Source organism: Caretta caretta, chromosome 7 (assembly GCF_965140235.1).
Source record: "Caretta caretta isolate rCarCar2 chromosome 7, rCarCar1.hap1, whole genome shotgun sequence".
Lineage (NCBI taxonomy): Eukaryota > Metazoa > Chordata > Testudines > Cheloniidae > Caretta > Caretta caretta.
In genome coordinates, this window is record NC_134212.1 from 58271218 (window position 1) to 58289937 (window position 18720).

General features: G+C 44.7%; 1 protein-coding gene across 2 annotated transcripts in view; it reads right to left on the reverse strand.

Annotated features, from left to right (window-relative positions):
* The window catches only part of ANTXRL (ANTXR like), a 79410-nt gene that overhangs the window by 43563 nt on the left and 17127 nt on the right, over positions 1 to 18720 (reverse strand). For both annotated transcript variants that reach the window (XR_007357692.2, XM_048858309.2), the window contains exons 2-10: positions 17747 to 17818; positions 17548 to 17619; positions 15370 to 15451; positions 15229 to 15262; positions 12807 to 12886; positions 12360 to 12428; positions 12094 to 12174; positions 11929 to 11989; positions 39 to 137 (exon numbers count right to left, since the gene is read on the reverse strand). Coding sequence is in view for 1 of the 2 variants with exons in the window: in XM_048858309.2 (XP_048714266.1) it covers positions 39 to 137; positions 11929 to 11989; positions 12094 to 12174; positions 12360 to 12428; positions 12807 to 12886; positions 15229 to 15262; positions 15370 to 15451; positions 17548 to 17619; positions 17747 to 17818 (650 nt within the window). In the remaining variant the exon portion in view is untranslated. The remainder of the gene's footprint in view (positions 1 to 38; positions 138 to 11928; positions 11990 to 12093; positions 12175 to 12359; positions 12429 to 12806; positions 12887 to 15228; positions 15263 to 15369; positions 15452 to 17547; positions 17620 to 17746; positions 17819 to 18720) is intronic.

An 18720-nucleotide genomic window follows, 5' to 3' on the forward strand; every position in this document is an offset into this window, starting at 1 on the left:
GCAATTTAGGGCATAAAATCTCCAGCCCATCAACTTACTGATTGTTATGGTGTCATTGATCTTGAAGCTGCAGAGAACTTGATCGATGTTTCTTGCGTGATAAAAGCCGTTGCCTCTGACCACAACTTGAAAGGATTCTGCAAGAGTAAATAGAATGAATGATGACAAATGACTGACCTTTTCCCCCTCCTCTCTCAAAGACTACGTTTCTGTCTAATCCCACTGGGATCTGAAGTAGGAAATGACAGCAGCTGAATCTTGCTCTGTCTGAATCAAATGATTAACTCTGACCCTGCTGTTATAAATGACTACACTACTCTGCAGTGATAGCCCGAAGCACTGCAGGGTCGCTAGTGCAAACTAGTGGTTTATGGACCATTGCTGTAGAAGAGTGGAGGACTTTTTTTAGTCCCCTAAGGGATATTTGCTTGTAACATTCTCAACAGTGTCATGTTTTGCCTCCTGCGAATTCATTTCCCCAGGGTTTGTTCCTCCCCAATATTTCAAGATCAAAATAATATGTCAGTCCAAACACAGACCCAGATCCTCAGTTGGTGTCAATTGCTACAGCTCCATTGACATCAACAGAGCTACCCTGATTTACACCAGCTGGGAAGCTGGCCTATAATATATTCATCCAAAATGTGGGATTTGCATCCAGATCCTTATTAGCTGAGCACACACAAAGCCTGAGCCCCATTTACACTGAGGCCCCTGTGTGCTGCTGGAGTGGTGTGAAGTGACCTTGTACAAGACAAGCTCCAAGGAACTGACAGTCTAAGCCAGTGGATGCTAATTAGACTCAGAATGCCTGGGGAGACCTAGAGGATAGTTCTGTCCCACAGCAGAGGAGGGCTGAGTATTTCATTTAGTGGATGGATGTATATAACTTGTTTCCTTTTCATGGCAGAAGGTGGCCATGGGCCATTAGATCCTCCTGAGTCAGGGGAGATGGATGCTCCTCACTTATTTCATCTTTCTGACTGTCATGACTCACGGGCCTCAAACCCGGGGCCAGAGGAGTAGCCATATGTCAGCCCTCCACTTGGCAGCCTGCTGATCCAGGATGCATGAAGCCCAGCTCCAGTTTGAGGCTCCGCCTCTTACGTCCTGTTAGCAGCCAGTTGGCCCGTCAGCCCTATTTAAGCCAGCAACAGGAAGCTGTCCAAACACCCCAGATTTACCCTGCTCTGGACTATGTACCTGGTGCCTCCTGCTTCTGCTCCCGCAGCTTGATTTCCAGGTGTCCTGACCTGACAAGGCTCCTGACCTCTGACTTGCGGTTCTGATCTCTGGTTTGGCTCCTGCCTGACCCAGCTGACTCTTGACTGCTGACAGTGGACTCTGGCTCTGACTGCTAGGTCTGGCTGCCCAGGATGCAGCCTTGACGCTGAGCCAAGCTGAGCAGCTATTTATCTCCCTATCCCAGTATCATTTCCTTTCCTGTCCATGGACAGGACAAGTGAGCACACTCCTCAGAAGCAGCTGACTCTCCTTGCCACCGTGGCCTTGTCAGACCTTTAAGCAGCATCTGGCCTCGGTCAGTATTTGAATTGGCGACCTTCCAGAAAACAATCCCTTTGGGTGCTAGAGGAAGTGGTGCTGGCTTGTCAGTAGGTGGCACTCTTCTGAGCCACTACAACCAGGATGGGAGGGTCCTTCTACAGGATCTCAGCGCTATGCAATGGAGTTCAGCCCGCGAGGCCAGAGGGTGATCTTTAAAGGGCCAGGATTCTATGGAAGGAGTGGCCGGGGCCACCCTGTAGCAGGCCAGCCCCAGGTACCAAGACCAACTGTTTGGCATTTAGTGACTTTTGAAAGTGTGGCTCTGCCGTATGCCTAGACGAAAGATGCTATGATAACATGATGGATCTGATTCGGTTCGCACTAGTCCTGATTTCCTCCCGAGTGACTCCACTTTGGTTGACACCCATGTGAATGAGGGAGGCACCAGGCAACTATGCATGACAACTCAGGGCACAATACTCCTCCCAGACCCGCATGGGAGATCTCCTCACCAATATGCTTCTATCCCAGCAGCAGCTCCATTCCCAGAGAAATGGCAGAGTGGAGACTCCTCCCCCACACAATGCCAATTAGAGAGGAGAGTTTTGCCTTGGTACAAACCCTGGTGAAACATGACCTTTCTATTCACACAAGGGCCAACCTGTGCGAGCCTCGTGGGAGTTACAAAGAGATTGGCAGCTGCCATTTTCCTTCACGCTCTCTCTCCCTCTCTCCCGCACCCTGTCCCCAGCAGAAACAAACGGTGGCCCAGGAAAAGGCTGGCCACATCAGATGCTCCCCAGCTGTCTGCTGGTCAGATCGCTAGCACACGTTAAAGCTGCTGCTCTGGCTTATGCGGCTTCTGTTGTGAAGGGGGAAAAAAAAACAAAAACCTGTGATATTTTTCCTTCATAAGTAACTGTGTTTTGCTCCCGTCGGCAGGAAATGCCTCTTCAGGCTTTTCAGCTCAATTGCCACCACCTGTCACCTAAGCAAGCACAGAAGAGAAGAAGGTAGGAAGGATGGTCTAGTGGACAGAGCACTGGACTCGGCCTTAGGGGCCTGGGATCATTTCCATCTCTGCAACAAGCTGCTGGCATGATCCTGGGTAAGTCGCTTCTTCAGTGCCTCACTTCTCTGTCTCTAAAATGGGGACTGTATTTCCCCCATAGCAGTGACTGGTCTGGGAGATGCTCAGACACTCCAGTGGTGAGGGACATGTGGGACTGAAAGGGGGGTTGCCTTCATCCATTAGCAAACCTGGATTCGAAGGCAGCGGAAATTTCCAACTTCCCCACTAGATCCCAGGGGAATAAGAAACAGCTTCTGTTTCTAACAGGGCCTGATCGGAAAGGCACACAGACTTTGACGTGTTTGAAATGGGAACCCTAGATCACCAGACAGCCCGCATCTTTATGATGGGCTAAACCCAGTCATAGGATCATAGAAATGCAGGGCTGGAAGGGACCTCGAGAAGTCAAGTCCAGCCTCCTGCGCTGTGCCAGGACCAAGTAAACCTACACCATTCCTGACAGGGGTTTGATCAACACTTCCAGTGATGGGAACTACCTCCACTACCTCCCTTGGAAGCCTATTCCAGAGCTTAACTACCCTTAGAATTAGAAAGTTTTCTGCAATATCCAACCTAAACCTCCCTTGCTGCAAATTAAGCCCATTGCTTCTTATCCTACCTTCAGTGGACATGGAGAACAATTAATCACCGTCCTCTTTTATACAAGTCCTTAAGATATTGGCAGACTGTTGTCAGGTCCCACTCAGTCTTCTTTTCTCAAGACTAAACATGACCAGTTGTTTTTCAACCTTTCCTCAGAGGTCAGGTTTTCTAACCCACCCGTAGCCTGAACTCCCCTGATCTCGGAGGATGTTTGTAATCCCGCTGCACATACAGTTCTGAATCTTGCAAGTGGCCCCTATATATACAAGGCACTGACCCAAGACCTCCAGCCGAACCCTCCCCAACCTTGGGATGTCCAAAATTCTGGATCTAAGTTCCGCAGCATGTGGCCATCTTTACTTCTTAGTGCTCTTGCCTAAATTCAGTGGAAAAGAAGGGTAGATTTTTTCAGTCTTTCTTTTCATGTTTACCCCACTTCAGTGGTTTAAACCTTCAACCCACAGGACAGCACGACTGAACATGGGACCGGCCCACAGTGTGTGCATTAGAAATGGAAGCTGCTTACGGACTGCACAATCAATGGGCCACTTTGCTCTCACTGGGCACACAAAACTCTTATTGTCATAGACTGTTGTGCACTTGGAAGGAGAGAAAATTAATCCCCATTATAATAACAATGCAAGTTCTATGGGGAGAGCAGGCCTCTAAATAGGAATGAGAGACCCACCTAATAGTGTAACCCTGTTGCTTGCTGTTTGGGTCTACTAGGGACTGCTATTAGCCAAGATGAGCAGGGATGGTGTCCCTAGCCTCTGTTTGCCAGAGGCTGGGAGTGGGCTGCAGGGGATGGATCACTTGATGATTACCTGTTCTGTTCATTCCCTGTGGGGCACCTGGCATTGGCCACTGTCGGAAGACAGATTACTGGGCTAGATGGACCTTTCGTCTGACCCAGTAGGGCCATTCTTATGAGCATGGAAACTGACTTTGGAGCTAAAATCTCAAACTTGTCAACAAAGATTCCTCCATCACTTGGAGTTTTTACATTAAGATATGATGTTTCTTTCTAAAAAAAATATGCTCTGGCTCAACCACCAAGATATGGCTTATATGACTCGATGAATATGGGCTTGGGGCAGGAATCACTGGGTGAAATTCCCTGGCCTATATTATCTTCTGGCTTTAAAATCTATGAGGTTCAAGGGGTGCAATGCAACTCCCAGAGAAGAAGCAGGATGCAGGATTGTAGTGCAACTCCCCGTGCCATTAGCATGGGGTGTTAGGGCCCCTCGATCCTTTTAACTGTGGAACCCATAGCTCCTTCAGTGGCCCACCCCTGGCATTGCCCTCCACACTAGCTGAAGTGGTATGCACCCAAACATTCCCTTGCTGTGCTGAGAAACCCAGCAGGGTAACTGCCCGCGAGCCAGGACATGAAACCAACCGGGACACTTCAGTGTCTGAGCTGACTCAAACGCAACCAGCTTCCATAGTGAAAAAACACACCAGTTTGCTACAATTTCTTTCAGAGCCAGAGCCTCAGCTGGTGTAAATCAGCATTGTTCAACTGACTTAATTGGAATGATGCTGGTTTACCCCAGCTGAGGTTCTTCCCCAATGGTTGCAAATAGGTGATTTGGGGTTTCCTCTGACGCATCCAGCACAGGCCATTGCTAGAGGCAGCAGCCCAGTGCTAAGACCCAATATGGCAAATACTCCTCATCCATAGAACAAACAAGTGAAAGGCCCAGCGCCACACCATACTCCCCTGTCTGTGTAGCAGGTTGGCACGGACATCAACCTGGATGAGATGGGAATTCTGCTTTTACTAGACTACACTCCTGCTGAAATTGCAATGGCTGGAGATCCGAGGAGCTGTCAGTTGTGACAGGGAGGACGCAATGCACAGGGCCTATGGATCGGATACAACCACAGCCAAATGGACATGGAGGAGACCGTTCCCTCGAGTCTCCAACCATTCCCATTGTGACACCATGGTTTGCCACTCACTCCTACGCACCGAACAGAGGTGAAGTCTGACCCAGGAGCTCCAATCCCCAAGCCGTCATTAGCTCATCCCCCTCTTGGGTACACTCCTCGGGGGAAGTGGTACCGTGCCATGATAGCCAAGCGTGGCCCAGGGGGTGTCATGGTGAGGGGTGAGGATGGAATCTTCCTGCCAGGCTCAGGGTGCGCCGTAGCCACTAGGGTAGAATTCCATTGACATCAGTGGGCCTGATTCTCCTGTGACACTGGCATAAATCAGGGCTAAATCCATGGGACCCAATAGTCACCCTGGGGCAGAACAGCATAAATGAGATGAGAATCAGGCCGACTGATTTCAGTGGAGTTGTACCTGATTTACCGCAGTCTGAGTGAGATCAGAATCAGGCCCAAGATACCTTTGTTTACCACATTTAATAATGGATTAAACAATTTCCTTAGGACATTTACTTCAGCAACTGCAAACCAGCGTACATGCTCCAAGCCATTCTCCTTATTCAGCCCAGACTCACGGGGCCTCATCCTGATTCTGCTCTCACTTGCACTGGAGTAAATCAGGAGTGACTCCTCTGAAGTTAATGAAGTGACCCCAGCGCAAACAAGAGCAGGATCAGACCCTCCTGTCCTCAGTTAAGGCTTTGCAATGTGGCAATGGGGCTCCGGTGTCTCATAAAATACATTTCAAATGTGGTATCGTACAAAGTTCTTAAGAACTACAGATGCAAATGAGCCTCAGCTAGGGCAGCAAGTTAGCCCTGCAACCAAAAGGTTAAGGCCCAAAGACATGCTTCCTTACGGACATATATGTACTCCTGGGCTTACTACCAAGTTCCATCTGGATCTGCAAAGGCAGTGGTTCAGGTGACTGCTAAGAGTTTGTGTGGATCAGTACTCCATGATCTAAGACTGCATGCTAGGAGAGGGCACTGGTTTTCTGCTCTGGTGTTCTACAGAGACAATGCAAGATTTAGGGGAACGTGAAGAGCTGGAAAGATATTTTGGAGAGAAAAAGGAGCTCCTGTAGTGAACAGCCCATCCGCAAAAGCAGAGCTGCACATGGGAAATACCTGCAGCAGCTTCAGTGCTGTGTATTAATGCATGTAGCCCATATGCTACCATCAGTTACTCACTTTCTGCTCCCAGCAAAGTCATTCAAGGCAAATTTTTCAAAGGTGCCTAAGTGTCTTAGGAGCCCAAATCCCTTTGAAAGTCGATGGGACAGGTCCCTAAGTCACTCAGGCACCTTTGAAAATTGTACTCTCAGGCCCCAATTTAAGCATGTGCTTAAACCCATCCCACTCAGCAAAGCACTTAGAGAGAGGATTTCCAGAGTGTCTACAGGATTTAGATGCAGAAGTCCAATGGGACTGATGCACCTAAATCCCTTTGGCACTTTGGAAAACCTCCTCCTTAAATACATGCTGAAGTTTAAACCGGTGCTTCAAACAATGGGGCTCAAGCACATGCCTAAAGTTAAGCATGTGCTTTGGTGCTTTACTGCAGAAGGATGGTCTGAATCAGGGAGCTGAACGCACAGAAGTGGGCCTGTTTATTATGGCATGATTTGCATCAGCACCCAATGCTCCTTAAAATAAATTAAAACAGACTGAGGGCCAAATTTAACTATCTGTTACCCCAGTATTAACCTGCATTAACTCCAGTGACGATAATCAAGTTACTCCGAGCCTGATTCATATCATGCATCAGTTTACACTGACATAAACCAACTTACTTCACTGCAGTTACTCTTGATCAGAATCAGAGACTGCTCCTTGACACCAAGGTAACTGACAGTAGCGTTTGACCCAGAATGTGAACGTGGGTTACACTCCCCTCTCGGCGCATGGCACGCTGTAGTGACAGCTGTACATGTATATCCTTGCATACCAAGTCTTGCCCTCTGACCCGTTTCTTCAGCCGCTAACTTCAAAATGATCTCACCATCTGGGCAAGACGATATTTTTTTTGTCCGTACAGAAAAGCAACACGTTAAAATGAAACAGCTGTTTGCTTTGCTGAAGGAACAGGCTTTCAAATACAGCAGCCACAAAGGTGTAATTACTATTAATGTTCGAGGGTTTGTTTTTTTTAAAAAACACCATCACTGTGACTACAGAGGACTCTAAATGCAAAATGTTCACAGTAACGGCCTCATCTGGGAGTTTAATCTTGTCAAGACAGTTTATCCATCCTGCCCTTCCTCTCACTGTCACTGCAACTTTGCACAGATGCTTGCTAAAGCAGCCCAGAGCCCCCATAATAACCTGTCCACATGAGCACATGGGGAACAATATAGTTTCAATAACAGTCTTGTATGGAAATGTAAACAGTCAAGGCTGGATTGTGTTGTTGCTATTGAGCAGTCCCCCCTTCAGATGCTATGGAGCATTAATATATTCGGGATGATGGCCTGTTGAAATGGCTAATTCTATTTAATTTTGGGCCCTGGCTCTGGCTGCGTCCTTTTCTTTCTTAGTTACTGTCAGAATCTAGATTGTTGCTTTTGACAAGACAGCGAAGGGAAAAAGGTCAGCAGTGAAATAACTGGGCAGCGCTGGCAGCGAGATGGTGGGCTGAAGCTGGTGCGCCATGGCTGTGCTGTCGGCTTCGCTTCTCTGACTCTGATGAGGAGCTGACTGCTTGCATCCACACCTGGGAGTTGACAGGGCCAGCAGGATGCCACATCCAGCAAAACCTTTCAATCACATCTGTGTACCGAGAGCCTAATCAAAGCAATGATGCTGTCAAACAGCAGAGCCAGCACCTCCAATTCCACACTGATCGCCTGTTTACAGGCTGCATGTCTTGGTCACTTTCAATCAGAGGGAACAGAAAGACCTAAGTGCATTTCCCCACATAAGGAACTATAAATTTGCAGGGTCAAAAAGAATTAAGCATCAGAGAGCTGTCATAACCCGGCTAGATCAATTTGTAAATGGATGTACCAGCCAGCTCCATCTCAGACATACAGCCCCCAGACTGGAACTAGTCAGAATTCAGCTAACGCCACGTAGCAGTCATTTCCTCAGCAATTTATTAAACCACTGGCACCTCAAAAGCGAACCTGAGATCATTGCTAAATAGTAAATACCATATAATGGTAATTATTGTTCATAATGAACAGGCAAAACCTGCTGTGGTCCCTATTCAAGCAAAAGTCCCATTGACTTAGTAACACAGAATCTGGCATTATAGAATAAAGATTAAAATTGTCAGTAAGAATTATGAATAACCCCCCAATTAACCACTACGCCCCCACTTTGGTGAATTTCATGCAAAATGCATGGCTGGCTCCAGGATGTGCATATTTCAGCGCTGAAAGCAAACAAGCTTTACTGTTGGTTTAAGAAAATTTCCAAAAGATCTAGAGATAGGAATTTATATGTACATATCTGTGTGTGTGTGTATCTATATATCTGACTGTCTGTACTATATCTCTGTGTGTGTGTGTGCATATATGAGTTAGACGTTAACAAAGATGAAGTAATAAACTGTATAAATTACACTGCATTTAAACAAAATAACAACTGTATATTGTTGTCCAGGGATATTGATGCAGGTAAGGATTTGCCACTTTATCAAGGTTTTTGGATCCTCCAAATATTTATTAATAGGCACAGAGCTCATACAGAACCATGAGCAGTGGCCCCCGCTTCAATGAAATGACCCACCAGCACTGTGCAAATAACTGATTGTTTTGCTGAATTTTGATTGAATTTTAAAGTGTTTCGGGCTGACCCAAAAATAACATTTTTCAGAAATGTTCAGCAAATCAAAAAATTTGAAAAAAAACATTTTGGCTCGAATTAAACATTTTGCTCACCTCAAAAGTCACATACGTATTTCAGTTAATCTTTTAATCTATTTCCGTCAACAAAATGGGGAAAGTTGTAGAACTAATAAACCAGGAAGAGGAACTGGGAAAAATTTTTCTTGAAATATGGCTTTTTTAAAAAAAAAAAAAGAAGAGAGAGAACTGTTCAAGAAAATTATCAACTTTGCAAAATCTTTAATTTTTCATGAAATTTTCATAACTTTTATCAAAACGTATAAAAGCATGTTATTGAAATGGTTACTGAAATTTTTCATTTGACAAAACCAGGTTTTCAGCAAGCAAACAAATCTGATAACCATTTCCACACACATTTATATTGAAAATGTTTGCCAAATAAATAAAACAAAAAATGGGTCCATTTCAAACCCTTATTAATTGAAAACAGCTTTGAAATTTTGTGGTTTTTCACCAAGTTTTTCCTCTGTTTTTTGACCAGCTCTACTAGGATTTTTTTTTTTAATCAGTAAGCTTCCATTTTTAATAATTCATGGATAATGTCTTGTGGCAAATATCTTCTCCGCCTTTTCTCCTTTGGGAATATTCAGAAGAATAGCGGAAACACCAGAGGATGTTTTAAAATGAAATATGTAATGCAGTATCCTCCAGCAATTGACGTGTGGGAATGAAGACTGAACAAAAATTTCTCTTCTCTGCAATATTTACTAGATTTTCCTCAAATTACATCTTTGGTCTGACATGCTCGGAATCAGCTTTCATGCACCATTGCTATTTTATATGTGCTCATTTTTGTAATGGATAAGCAAATGAATGCAAGACAGTAGCATAAGCTCTAAATAACCATGCTGTAAATTATACCTTACAGCAAGCTTATGGTGTCATTATTACTCTGCTGCAATAGTCTTCTAAACAGACAAAAACACAGCAAATGAATTGCTAACACAAACCAGAAGGGTTACATGTTCAATATACTAAACACGAAAGGCATGTCATTAGCACCAGCTCCCCTGGGGATACTTTTCATTTACCAAACACACTAGCAATTCTTTCATTACGAATATGCAAAATGCTAACACTTTACAAACCACCAAGTATCTTGGTCTTTGCAGTTCATTATTTCTGTTTCAGTAAAGCTCCGATCACCTTTCCTTAAACCTGAAACATCCGTGTGTGTTTTACAAAATCATCGCTTTGACTGCTTGCAGTTTCTAAGGTTTCAGAGGAACAGCCGTGTTAGTCTGTATTCGCAAAAAGAAAAGGAGTACTTGTGGCACCTTAGAGACTAACCAATTTATTTGAGCATGAGCTTTCGTGAGCTTCTAATAGAGCTAATATTTCCTGAACATTGTGACACAGGTTGCAAATCTATTGGTACAGTAAGTGGGTCTTTTGTTCAGAAAATAAGCAGCACTTGGCATTCTTCAGATGAAAGGCAAGATATGAGGTGTCTTCATTATTATTTTCATTATTATCAGTAAAAAGAAAAGGAGTACTTGTGGCACCTTAGAGACTAACCAATTTATTTGCGCATAAGCTTTTGTGAGCTACATGCATCCGATGAAGTGAGCTGTAGCTCACAAAAGCTTATGCTCAAATAAATTGGTTAGTCTCTAAGGTGCCACAAGTACTCCTTTTCTTTTTGCGAATACAGACTAACATGGCTGCTACTCTGAAACCTGTCATTATTATCAGAGCTGGTCATCATTTTCCAAATTTTGAAATTTTGACAATATTTCAGTATGCTGGGAAGAGATCAGGAAAAATATAAACAAAATTGCCATTAAATTTCCTTATGTTAATTGACCAGTTATATTGCTGGTCAAAAATTTTTGAATTTGAAAAAATAATAAATCAGGAAACATTTTTGGAAAATGGCTCACAATCTTTTGACCTTCGTAACCAACTTAATACTTTCCATTCTGGAGTCCTTAGCCAGGTATAACGCCTACTGATTTCAAGGGAGATTTTTCCTGAGTAAGGACTGTTGGATTTCAGCCACACAATACTATAATTTCATGCAAAGTACTTTCCAAAATCTTTTCCATGATTATAACACTTGAGCATGCCCCTGTTTCTGCAAACCCTTCCTCGTGTAAGTATCTTCCCCTGATGCATGCAAAATCATATCACCTTGTGCTTTACTCATGCTTAATTTTCAAGCAAAGCAAGGCTGGGCCTACGTCAGACTGTGGATGGGAGGTAACCAGAAATGGGCTAGCAGGAACAAGCAGCCTGAAAACTACTCAGTTAGTACAGTGATGGGTGTGGCTTCTAAACCCAGACAAAGCAATCTTTACTCATTTGAGTAGTCCAATTTAAGTCACTGGGACTACTCACATGAGTAAAGATTGCTTATATATATGAGGGCTATAAGAGCAGAGCCTAATATTGTAATAAATGGCTGAAATTTTCAAAGTTGGCTTGGGGATATAGGAATCTAGGTCCCAAAATGACATAACCAACCAGAAGCCTAAATCCCATTGCCTTTCTCTTACAATTTGGTTCCTAAGGACCAGATCCTCAAAGCTATATCGGTGCCTAAAGATACAAACAGGCATCTAGTGGGGTTTTCAAAAGCACCTATGCAGGTGGGATGCCAATGGGAGTAAAGAGCCTAAAACCCTTTGAGGATCTGTGCCTAGGTGCCTCTCTGTATCTTTAGGTACCCAGACACCTTTGAAAATCCAGCCATGAGTCACTTTGGAAAATGAGATAGGCTCCTAAGTCACTTGGGCACATTTGAAAACACTACCCCAATGCCTACTAATTTCAGTTCCCTTCAGTGACTTTGAAAAGCTGAGCCTATCTTTACATTTGTAGCTTCCTTCTTGAGCTGAGCACGGACTCACTAGGCCTTATCTAAAGCCCAATGGGAGACTTTCCATTGACTTCCATGGGCTTTGGATCTGGTGCTTTTGTAGGGAGCTATCAGACATTTTTGTAATTCCACTCTCATTTGCCATATCATTTGATTTCAATATAAGCTCACCTCCTGCACAGACACTGGATGGTTCAGCTGCCAGGATCTCAATACAGGATTTCTTCAGAATCTAAGAGATGAAGATAATGGGATTTTTGATCATTGGTGTTGTTTCGCCATTTAATGAATGTGGGAAAGGGCGCATTTCTCTCGCTTTTGGAATACCCCACTCACCGAATCAATTGTGCCTCTCAGGGCATAAAAGCCGCCAGTTACCGGGAAAACGTGATCAATGCTGTCAGCAATTGTCGACAGCTGCAATGAAAGACCATCATAAATGCACAAGACAAACAAAATTGCAGCATCTAAAACCGAGCCTATTTGCTGACAGGCAGAGCTCTGACAGGTATGGATTTATGCACTGGTAATTAAGTAAATGACCTCATTTGATGCTGTGAATGGGTGGGGAGAACAAAAAAAAAAAAAAGTTCCCAAATTACCTGAGTTTCATTAAAGTCTTTCACTCCAACACAATAAACGATAGCTCCGAGGCTTCTGGCTCTGTCGGCCTACATGAAAGACACCATTACATGCAAAGCCACGTAAACTGGAACCAAGAGCAGATGCTCACAAGTTTGACATGAACCACTTAGGGTATGTCTACACTGCAATTAAAAACCCGCTGCTGGCCGGTGCCAGCTGACTTGGGCTCGGGCAAAGGGCTGTTTAATTGCAGTGCAGATGTTCAGGCTCAGGCTGGAGCCCAGTTTCTAGGACCCTGCAAGCTGGGAGAGTCCCAGAGCTGGGGATGCCGCCCAAACGTCTATGCCGCAGTTAAACAGACCCGGGAACACAAGGTCAGGTCAGCTGGCATGGGCCAGCCATGGGTGTCTAATTGCAGTGTAGACATACCCTTAGCAACTTGGGTAAACTCAATGAGGACTTACTTCTTTCTCAGCATAATAAAACTGAACCTCTTGCAACTCCCCATCTGTCAGAGCAATAATCACACTAGCTGTCCGGAGTCCTGCAGGGGTGAGAGTGAAAATGGCTGGGGTTAGGTATGGCTGTTACAGAAGCTTTGGCAATGGATAAATAAGTTTAGATAATGCATCCTTCTTTGCTGACAAATGAATACAGAGCTCTGAAGCTCAGCTGATGTACAGTGACTGCAATGGAGCTATGCCAATCTATGCCAGCTGAAGATCTGACCCAGAACAGTGTGTTATGAGCCAAATCCTGTTCATCTTCATCATACAAGCAGCACAAGGGAATCAATGGTTTCAGAGTAACAGCCGTGTTAGTCTGTATTCGCAAAAAGAAAAGGAGTACTTGTGGCACCTTAGAGACTAACCAATTTATTTGAGCATAAGCTTTCGTGAGCTACAGCTAGCTCATGAAAGCTTATGCTCAAATAAATTGGTTAGTCTCTAAGGTGCCACAAGTACTCCTTTTCCTTAAGGGAATCAGTGTGAGTCGGGAGGGTACTGCTCCAGCAGCATCCATGCACAGACCTCCCCAGAAGCCTGCTGCCTCAGGTCACCACTTTTCCTGCCTGGATCCCACTGAGGATCCTCCAGTGAACCTTGTGGTGGGGTGAGGCCAGAGGGAGAAGAGAGGGGGGAATCGCCCCTTGACAAGCATTTCTGAGTGTGACCATTGCAGAGAAAGGCAGCAGGGATCTGTGGTTCAGGGGGTTCATTTATAGAAGGGGATGCCAATTCCTGTGCCATGACAGAGCAAGCTGGGGTGATCTCCCTAAGGGATGCATCCTGCCATCCCAATGCCTCCTCCTGCAGGTCAGAGGGGAGCAATTCCCCCGCCCCCACCAAGGTGAGTATAGTGAGCAGGATTTGTGTGAGAACTCCTGCATTCCTTGTGCAAGAATGTGCACTGAAGTCAGTGGGGATTCCAGGTGTGCAAAGAATGCAGGAGCAGGCCGAGGGGATAAAATTCACCCATGCGTGGTGATCCAGCACATAGTTGATGCACCCCTTACATCCCACCTAAATCTTCAAAATAGGTCTTAAGGGGTGTGCCGGCTTTGTTCCAGACGAGTTTTAGCCACAGTGAGTAGCCAAGTATACAGCAGAGCAATGTACAGCCAAATATAGCGCTCTAGCACAATTACTCCCAACCAGTACGTATATTGTGGCTCAGACACACATCTGATGTCACTTCTTAGGTCCAGCAGTTAAAATACGAGCAGTGGGGAAGACCAGGGATGTTGTTTTTTAAAATAATTTCTTTCCGTTTCAAATGTCTTTCCAGTATTACCGGAAATTTAAGAGCCTGATGAGTTTTGACAGGTTTCTTATGCCGTGCAGTCCTTGCCATGTCATGTCATAGCCACAAACATGAAGCCTTAAAAGTGACCTGCAGCTGGGAAAAATGGGTCTTGACCTCGCTTTTTTTTTTTTTAAATAGTTGAAGAAGGCTGGAAAGATCGTTGCTGTTATTTTATGTTTTACATTTTGTTTCTTCTTCATACTTTACTTTGTCATGTCAACTCTTTTTTTCCCTCGAAAACTAGTAGGTTCATTGACTGAATGAGAGGAGAGGCCATTTTTATGCAGGCTCTTCAGAACTCTGTTTTTCTTAACACCTACTTAACTCAAACACCAGAGAAACTCTTGGGAGAAGGGCACTTTTGTTAAAACCTCACCACTAATTCAATTAGGATCCTAGTGAGTGCCTAACCCATATCTCTGCATCCTTCCAGGAGACCTCCAGCAACATAGGGAAGAAAAGTCTTGACATCCCTGATATAGCCAAGGTAAAATGCAAGCAGGAAAAAGACATTCTTTAAATGTTAAGCCACCTTTATGCACAGAAGCAAAAAAGGACACAAACATACTCCCCCACCCTACTTTAGGTTACTTTTAAGTTCAGAAGGATGGAGAGCCTGATCCCAAGCCCAGTGAAATCAATGGGACATCTCCGACTGAATGCAATGGGTGTCAGATCGCACTCACAGCAATGCTGACGGTCAAATGAGAGTTTGGGGTACATCAGGCAAACAAGATTGGGTGCTTCAAAATGGAATGATACATGTAAAGCCCAATACTTCTAGACTGCGTCCAATCAGATGAGCAATTACGAGGCTCACTGCATGGAGCACTGGATGCAATTCTCCAGCCTGTGTTATGCAGGAAGTCAAGACTAGAAGATCACAGTGGTGCCTTCCGGCCTTAGAATCTATGAATTTGAAAGCAGGGCTTTAATCAAGCTGGAATGGAAAGACGGTGTAATACTAGCTCCTCCCCCAACATTTCTTTCTTCCACGGGTTAATTACAGGTCATGCTGACAACCCCATCCTCCCCAGCTTCTCAATGAAAATAAATTATGGCAGTGATAAGTGTCCCTACCTCCATAGTTTTCATGGTAAATCTGTTCATTTGCCTGCAACAAAGAGTAAAAAGTTATTATCTCTTTTTAGGTCCAACAGGGGCAAAAGAAGCAGAAGTTAAGAAGTATAAATCAAAGCGAGAAGTTTCCACAGTGTGTACCCTTTTAAATCCTTCATGCATGAATGTATCTCCTCCAGGCACTTCAGACTGAAGAATCTCAAGCCCCCGTCTTATGGCTTCCCTTGAAAAGAGAAGAATTAAAAAAAAAAAAAAAATCTCATTTTCCTGCTTTGAGACATTCCTGAAACCCAGCAAGATATGCAGCCCCTGAGAGCATTTGATCAGAATAGAACAATGCACCACCACAGACACATGGGCCAAAGGGTCAGTAACTAACAGCATCACTACAACCCAACATTCTGAAAGCTGCCCTGCATCCAATGACATATAGAAATGGATCCAAGATATAACGTCATGGCAAACCCATTTGAAGGATTCTGTTCTGTGGTTGCAGTGGGGGTATATTGTAATTAGGGATCGGACCAAATTAAAAAAAACAAACAGATATAAATTCTGGCAAACTTCAGCCGGGGTTGAAATTCTGACGGCCCCAATCACTATAAAGTGCAAACCAAAACTAATGATTTGGACAGCCCTCAGGGCTTAAATCTTGAGTTATGATCTGACCCAAAATAACGATAAGAGGCCAAAGTGTACGAAAATAGCGTCCGAATGTTGTGGGCTTCTTAATCTGAAAAGTGATCAACCCTCTTTCCCCCGATAAACATCTGGGGCCCAAACTGTTCCTTATCATGGGACAGATTCTGGTACTGTCACTTTTATCTTGAATAGCACCTTATTCCATGAAGGTTCACTCAAAGTCCACTCATGGAAGGTACCACTCAACTTGAGGGTATCAGAATCATAGCTGTCTGTGTATGTACAGCACCTAGCACAATAGGGCCCTGATCCTGTCTTGAGGTCACTAACAACAACAGCGTGGAACAAAGACCCCAAAGGAAGGACCTAGGAAGGCCAAAAGTCAGATGCTGTGGAGAAACATTCATAAACACCCGGGACATTCTCCCCAGCCTTTGTTTGGTGATCCAGCCATTTGGGCAGCACAGTAATAAACAGCAAGGCAGTGTGAGTTTTTGTGGGACAGATGTGAAATCTGAGGCTGTGAGAAGGGATGTCCCTGGGGCGAGGAGTGCATTCTGCCCTTTCAAAGTGTAGGACGAGCTGAAATGGCACTTGGGGAACGGCATATGGCAGGGGGGTTAGATCAGGGAATGTTTTAATGCCAGTTTCCAACATCGCCACAGGGTTAGCATCGACCTTTCACCTTGCAAAGGGTAAATCCACCTGAGCAAGGTAAACACAAGCTAGCTCCGGCCTCTAGACACCCACTTGGGGCCTGATCCGAAGCCCAGTGAAGTCAATGGAAACACTCCAGTCGGCTTCAGGGCCAGGCCCCAGAATATGCAGAAGGATCTGAGAGGCTGTCTCCAGATGTCGGTTAAACCATTCCAATTCCCCTCTCCTCCCTTTAAGAGGTGCTTCAGAGTGACGTAGGCACACAGCACTACCAGCACCAGACACATAGGGAGAGATGGCCAGTGTGATAGATATAGCGGAGGGGAGAGGGAAACAGACTGTGTGAGGGCAAAAGTTCAGCCCTAAGTCAATCAACAGAGAGTGAATCTGGTTGCAAAGGGGGGCAGAAACAGGAGGTTTGCTGCAGTCTCAGATTCTCCCCTTTCTCTCACTGGAGCACAGGATGGAATTCTCCTCTGGCTGGCTTTGCAGCGGCGCAGCATTCGAAGCAGATGGTGCGAGTAGGAAGCACTTCTTGCAAAACAATATCCAGCCATATCCTTTAGCAGTGGTCCAGAACCATGCAGGATTGATTGCTGAAATGCTTTGGACCGCTCCTGGAGAACACTGCAGCACTTTATCACACCGTGTCTTCTGCACACAGTGCTAGGGCCTGCTCTCTCTTACCCCAGAACTGCCCTTCTGAAATCAGTGGGGTGGCGCTGCCGTACCTAAAGCGGGCAACTGCTCCCGGATTGCAAGTGCCGGGCTTGCCTTAGGAATGCTGCTTGATAGAGCACCAGCGCATTGAGCTACCTGCTTGTCCCAGGGCTGCAAATGGGATACCAAAGGGCTGTTCTGCATATGACCTTCGATCCTGCTCCCAATGGAAGCGCCTCAGTTGATTCCAATAGGCGCAGGAGCGGATCCACACTAAAGACTAACGTTAGCCAGTCCTGAGCTCTTGCAGTAGTTAAGGAGTCCCTAGCTCTCTTGGGTTGAAGGAGGTGAAGTACTTACCTGTCTTCTGTTAGCTTCATGATGGTAGTGCCTCGCGAGGAAAAGACAATGAAGGACATGCGCAGCATTGGACTGAAACAGACAGAACAAATCCACATCACACGCAAGATCGTCTCAGCATATTTGGCAGCCTCTAAGAAAGCAGCAGATGAAACACTATGTATATTGTAATTGAAGTCTCCGCTTGTGAAAACTTTACCTTATAAACTTCTCAGCCAGGCTCTCGACAAAAGAGTAGATCTCTGTCCAGTGGTTTCTGACACTTCCAGACCTAAATGCAAATTATAACCAGTTAGGTTAATTTCCCCCTTCAGTGGAATTGACTGCAACCTATTGCATATTTAGAATGGGGTATTCTAAGGCAGTAAGAATCAAATCAGTGGGAGTTGGGCAACTAACTTGCTGAAGCTCCTTTGAAAATACCACCCTAATACAACAATTCCATTCTAAACTTTAACAATGGGCCCAATCATGTACCCATTGAAATCAACTGCAAACTCCCCACTCACTTAAAGGGAAGCAGGATTGTGTCATAATTATTTTACTGTACATAGCGTATTTTAAGCCACGTGAAGAGAGTGTTCTGCCAGTTGTTTTTATTCATTTTTACAGTGTAAAAATTCCTGTCCTTTCTTTAAACTGTAATTTCTTTTTATTTTATTTTGCTAAGACTTGTGATGAAATGAAGGATTTGCTTTCCCAGGGTGCAATTCTGCTCTCAGAGCTGCACTGAAGAATCTCAGCTCTGATTTTCTGCTCTCCCAGCATATATGGGAGAAAATATCCATGGATTCCTGCTCATTTAGGTAGAGTGGACTTTCAAAGTAACATGGAGAGGAAGGCTAATATTGTGGTTAATGTGCAGGTCTAGACCCCAGGAGATCTGAGTTCAATTCCTGGATCTACCCCAGACTTCTTATATGACTTTGAGTAAGTCACTTAAAAGTCTTTGTGCGTCAGTTCCCTATCTGTAAAATGGGGATAATATCACCTTCAGTGTCTCATCCATTTAGACTATAAATTCTTTGGGTCACAGACTGTCTCTTACTAAGTGTATGGGACTTCTAGGTGTTACTGTAAAGCAAATAAGAAGTACATTTCCACTGTGTGGGTCAGAGAGGAGTATTTTACCCCTATGTTGTAGCAATGAACATTTTCAGACTATTATAAAGT